At 29.9% G+C, this 4,779-nt stretch overlaps 1 protein-coding gene across 1 annotated transcript; it reads right to left on the reverse strand.

Moving 5' to 3' along the window:
* Window positions 1-725: 725 nt before the first annotated feature.
* Window positions 726-2,129, reverse strand: LOC112776875 (uncharacterized). The gene is made up of 3 exons (XM_025821149.3): window positions 1,963-2,129; window positions 1,527-1,586; window positions 726-988 (listed from the first exon to the last, which is right to left on the reverse strand). Exons 1-3 carry the CDS (start codon window positions 2,072-2,074, stop codon window positions 813-815), a joined length of 348 nt encoding a protein of 115 aa, XP_025676934.1. The 5' UTR covers window positions 2,075-2,129; the 3' UTR covers window positions 726-812.
* Between the last annotated feature and the right edge of the window lie 2,650 nt (window positions 2,130-4,779).

Raw genomic sequence — 4,779 nt, forward strand, 5'->3', positions numbered from 1 at the left:
AGTCAAAATTAAGAAAATCTATTTCTCATACTGATATTCCAACTAATTAATACTTAACCACTTTGAGCATCTATATAAGTCCTTTGACAAAATGAAAAGAGTGTATCCGATAACAATTTTAGGGTGACCAAATTCTAATCTTGCTACTTTGATCATTATATGATTTTTAAGTAGAAGTAAGATTTTATCAAACGTTTTAACTTTAATTTCTAGTCTTGTTATTTTTTTATACCAAAAAAAAAAAAAAAATTCAAACGTTCTAACTTGTTGAACATGTTCATATACGGAACAAAATATATCTATTTGTTGGAACGCTTTTTTAAAGTCTTTGAGTGACGTATATCTTATATCTAAAATGTAGTAAAATTCAACTTTTTTACTTTTTAACATAGATAAACAATTTAGAATCTTGTTCTAAGATATCCTTACTCTTTTTATACTCTTATAAGGTTGGACTTCTAATTTCTAGTTAATGAAATTTTGGTCACCGTTAAAAAAAATATATATATCAATCGAATTTGATTTATTCAATTTTTTTTTATATTTCATTTTTGTATTTTAATTTGTTACTTTTTTAATTTCTTATTTTAGACTAAAATGAGTCAGGAGACATGGACAATCATGTATGAGTAAAAGAAGATTAAATACAAAGTGAATCTTCCTCTTTTCTTCTTTTTTTTTTTTCCTTTTCTTTTTTTAATAATTTTTTTTTTAAGTCACCGAAAAAAAGAAGATTGACTTTGTATTTAATGTTTTATTCTCTACATCTTATTTTAGCAAAACATATATTATTTCTAACAACACATTATTCTTTAGTTACCCGCAGGTAATGGATCAAAGGAAGACAAAAAGTGATGATCACAACATATACACTTTCCCAAGGCGCAACAAAATACATAACAATGTCTAATAAGACTTCCTTCCACGCTACCTTGTTTAACCAATCCATCTAATCCAACATTTGATTCTGATTTTTCTTCCCTATATGCTGCAAATATATAACAATTCTTTGAAAAGTTCTTCACAAGGTAATAATTTAACAACTAATTAGAATTTTTTAAAATTAAATCATCATATCTGAGAATTATTATCAAGAATTAATTAAATAAGCTCAACCCAATTGTTCTCCTTTTTCTCTTAAATTTGAACTCAATATATCAAAATATTTAGTCAACTCAAATTAATCTTGCGTTAAATAATCATTGTTTCGAGACCCAAATCAAATCAACCGATTCAACTGCATTAATTAAGAACTAATCACCACATCGGTTCGGTTTAGAATAAAAATCGGTCAACAATAATCGGTTAATCAATCGAATTGATCCAATTTTTTAGTAGTTAATTGATTTAAAATAATAGAATACAATTTTTTTTTTAACTGAACCAATTTGATCACCAATTTAATTTTTAAAATCTCATAAATAATTAAGATAATTTTGCATTGAATCATGGGGGGATAAAGAACAAAAGCAAAAGAAAAGAGGAAAGAGTGTGGTCTAGACAAGCATGGAAGCAGGCATATATACCTTGGTTTGGGGCATGAGCAGGGTTGCCTCCAACTAATATATCCTTGGCAATGCCACTACCTGTAATAATATATTAATGATGAAGGTGATTTTTTATAATTCAACGCAGATATTTTAGAGCAATTATATAAATAACTATGTTTTATGTAATAATAATATTATATTTTTATTTAATCTTTATTTTCAATTAAGTGCAAAATTATGTATTGCAACAGAATATGTAAGATATAGGGGGAATTATGTGTAGAGAATTTAGAGGCAAAAAGATGTCATTAATTGCGAAAGAAAAATATTAAATTTATTTCAATCATTTTTTATTTGTATAATTGTTTTATAAAATAGTTTATGTAACAAACTAACAATCATTGTATAGTAGATAGAATTAATTATTAAAAAAATTGTGAGAATAACATAAAGCAATGCGTAAAGGGATCACCTGCTCCATAGCTAGAGAAAGTCTGAGGAAGATCTCTTGCAACTATCTTTGAAGGAACAAGAACAACCCAAGCTAAGAGTCCTATAATGACTATTGCATATTTTAAAGCCATTTTTAGTAGATGAACTAAAATTAGATGAAGAAATATGAGAAAATTTTCAACAGAAGGATAGTTTATATACACAAGAGAAGAAAGACCATCGTTACTTAAATATGACCCACCCACACCCAAAACCCCCCACCCCTCCCGTAATAACTATTTGAGAAAACTTTGTAATTAATTTTTTAAAAATGTTATTTGTACACTAAAATCAGTCACTAAAATGAGTTATCAATATATTTGTGTATAAATACATATGTGGTTTAATTTATTTTCAATATATATTTATATTTCAACATGTATTTTATACTGGTGACTGACTTTGGTAGTTGATTTTAGTGTACACGTAGGATAATTCTTAATTTTTATGTACATTAAAGTAAACATTAATTGGGAAAAAGCCAAATTTGTAATTAATGTGGATGAAATTAATTATAAAATTAGATATTAATCCAAATAGAAAAAACAAGGTCTTTGTAGATAAACAAAATCAAATAAAAAAAATTTTTAATTATTATTTTCATGTGAAAAATTTTAATTTTTTTACTAATAATTAATTTTAATATTCATTATCTAAAATTTGAAAGAATTTAATGTATACTTTTACAGTTTTATATTTGATTAGATGTTAAGTTTATTGCATAAATAAAAATAATTAATTTTCATACTTATTATTTAAAAATAATATTTTTTCTTTATACATATATAAAAATATAATTGAATATTAGAATAAAAAATTATTTATATTAATAATTATAAAATTAACTCAAAATCATTTTTATGGAACAATTGAATCTTTATTCTAATTATTAATCACAACATTAGTATTTTCTTCAATTTATATGTAATAAATATTTGAGAAAAGAGAGGTGAAAATATGTATTAAAAAGATAAATAATAAAAATTTGAAATTAAATAAAAAAACTAAAAAAGTATACATATGACAATAATATATTTTTTTATGTTAATAATATTATAGAATTATTTTTTATTATATATATTTAATTATAATTTTTTAACGTATTTTTATAATTTTATGAATTTATTTAAATTATATTATTTTATTAATTTTATTTTTTATATAACAGAAAAGTAGATATAAATAGAGAATGAGAGAGAAAAGAAAGATAAAGATGAGGGCAATTTACACATAAAATGATTGAAGAAAACGTTTACGCAAATACAATATTGGCAATTTCCAAACGCAAATGCAACAAACACAACTATATAAAATCCGCTACACCCTGCAGCGGAATTCAGTTGCACGTAATCTGCTACAGGGTATCGCGGATTACGTTGAGAGCGGGGTTACTCATAAACCGCTACATCCTGTAGCGGTTTATGACCAAATGGCGTTTAGGCATAATCCGCTACACCCTGTAGCGGATTATGAGTATAGTGGTGTGTGTATATATACCGCGTGAGGCTGTAGCGGAAATCATTTGAGTTATTTTGGAGAGAAATTTAGAGAGAGAAAGTAGAGAGAAGGGAGAGAAAATTTAAGTACTTGATTAGTTTCGAAGAATGGAGGATGAACGGCGGTTGTACCGACTCGACGGCGTTGCTCACGTAGCCGAAACCATCGATGCAGAGGTAAGTGTCTGTATTTTCAAACACTATTTTAATAAATGTATATTTTATTCAATATTAAGGAAGTAATTCATTAATTAGATAGATAGAGACTTAGTTTAGGTTTTGGTTTGAAAATGAAAATTTGAAATATAAACTTTGACATTTAACATTTAATAGTCAATGTAGAGAGGTAAATTAGTAATTTCAAAACCCAATTAGCTTAAGACTAGAAATACAAGCTATAGTTTGGTTGGTGATGTTATTATTAGAAATTAAGCCGGTGTTCTTTATTTCTGAAAATGCAGCCAACCCGATGTGTGTATAGCGTCCGTAGGCAACAGAATATGCCGTTACATGATAGGATCATACCTTACTTAAAGAGGGCTGGGTTGTACCACCTGGCTAGGCTGAACGCGCATTGGTTCTGGTTGGATGAACCATTGGTCAGCGCATTTATTGAGAGGTGGTGGCCGGAGACCCACACTTTCCATATGCCATTCAAAGAGTGTACTATCACGCTCCAGGACGTGGCATACCAGCTCAGGCTGCCCGTGGATGGCCATGCTGTTTCCGGGTGCATGACAGACTTCCACATGCACATCGAGGGGGCTAGACCGGCATGGGAGTGGTTCGAGGAGTTATTTGGTGAGCTTCCGCCACCGGATAAGAGAAAGTTATACACAGTCCACTTCACATGGTTTCATGAGCAGTTCAGGGTGTTACCAGCGGATGCTTCGGAGGAGACCGTGCGCATATATGCACGCGCGTATATTATGATGCTTCTGTCGACACAGCTGTTCATGGACAAGAGTGCTAATCGAGTCCACCTTCGCTGGTTGCCTTTTGTGGCAAGACTTGACGATATGGGCAGCTATAGCTGGGGCGCCGCTGCATTGGCGTGGCTGTACCGATGCATGTGCAGGGTGGTGAACAGAAACGTCACCAACTTGGCTGGACCCCTACAGTTGCTACAGTCATGGATCTTTTGGCGGTTTCCCATGCTGAGGCCACCGGGTTTTGATGCTTTCTTTTTTCCGTTGGCATCTAGGTATACTTTTATTCATTCTTTCTTTCAAGTTCATTACGTTCTATATTTGAAATTACATACTTACGTGCTATTTCTGCAACTCAGATGGGCCACATAT

Source organism: Arachis hypogaea, chromosome 19 (genome assembly GCF_003086295.3).
Source record: "Arachis hypogaea cultivar Tifrunner chromosome 19, arahy.Tifrunner.gnm2.J5K5, whole genome shotgun sequence".
Taxonomy (NCBI): Eukaryota; Viridiplantae; Streptophyta; class Magnoliopsida; order Fabales; family Fabaceae; genus Arachis; species Arachis hypogaea.

Bases quoted from the DNA above. Each gene is read 5' to 3' on its own strand.
- LOC112776875 (XM_025821149.3), bottom strand. From the start codon at position 2,074: ATGGCTTTAAAATATGCAATAGTCATTATAGGACTCTTAGCTTGGGTT. The intron at 1,587-1,962 runs GTGATCCCTTTA...ATATTATTACAG, and splicing joins TTTCTCTAGCTATGGAGCAG to GTAGTGGCATTGCCAAGGAT. The intron at 989-1,526 runs GTATATATGCCT...ATATATTTGCAG, and splicing joins TGCTCATGCCCCAAACCAAG to CATATAGGGAAGAAAAATCA.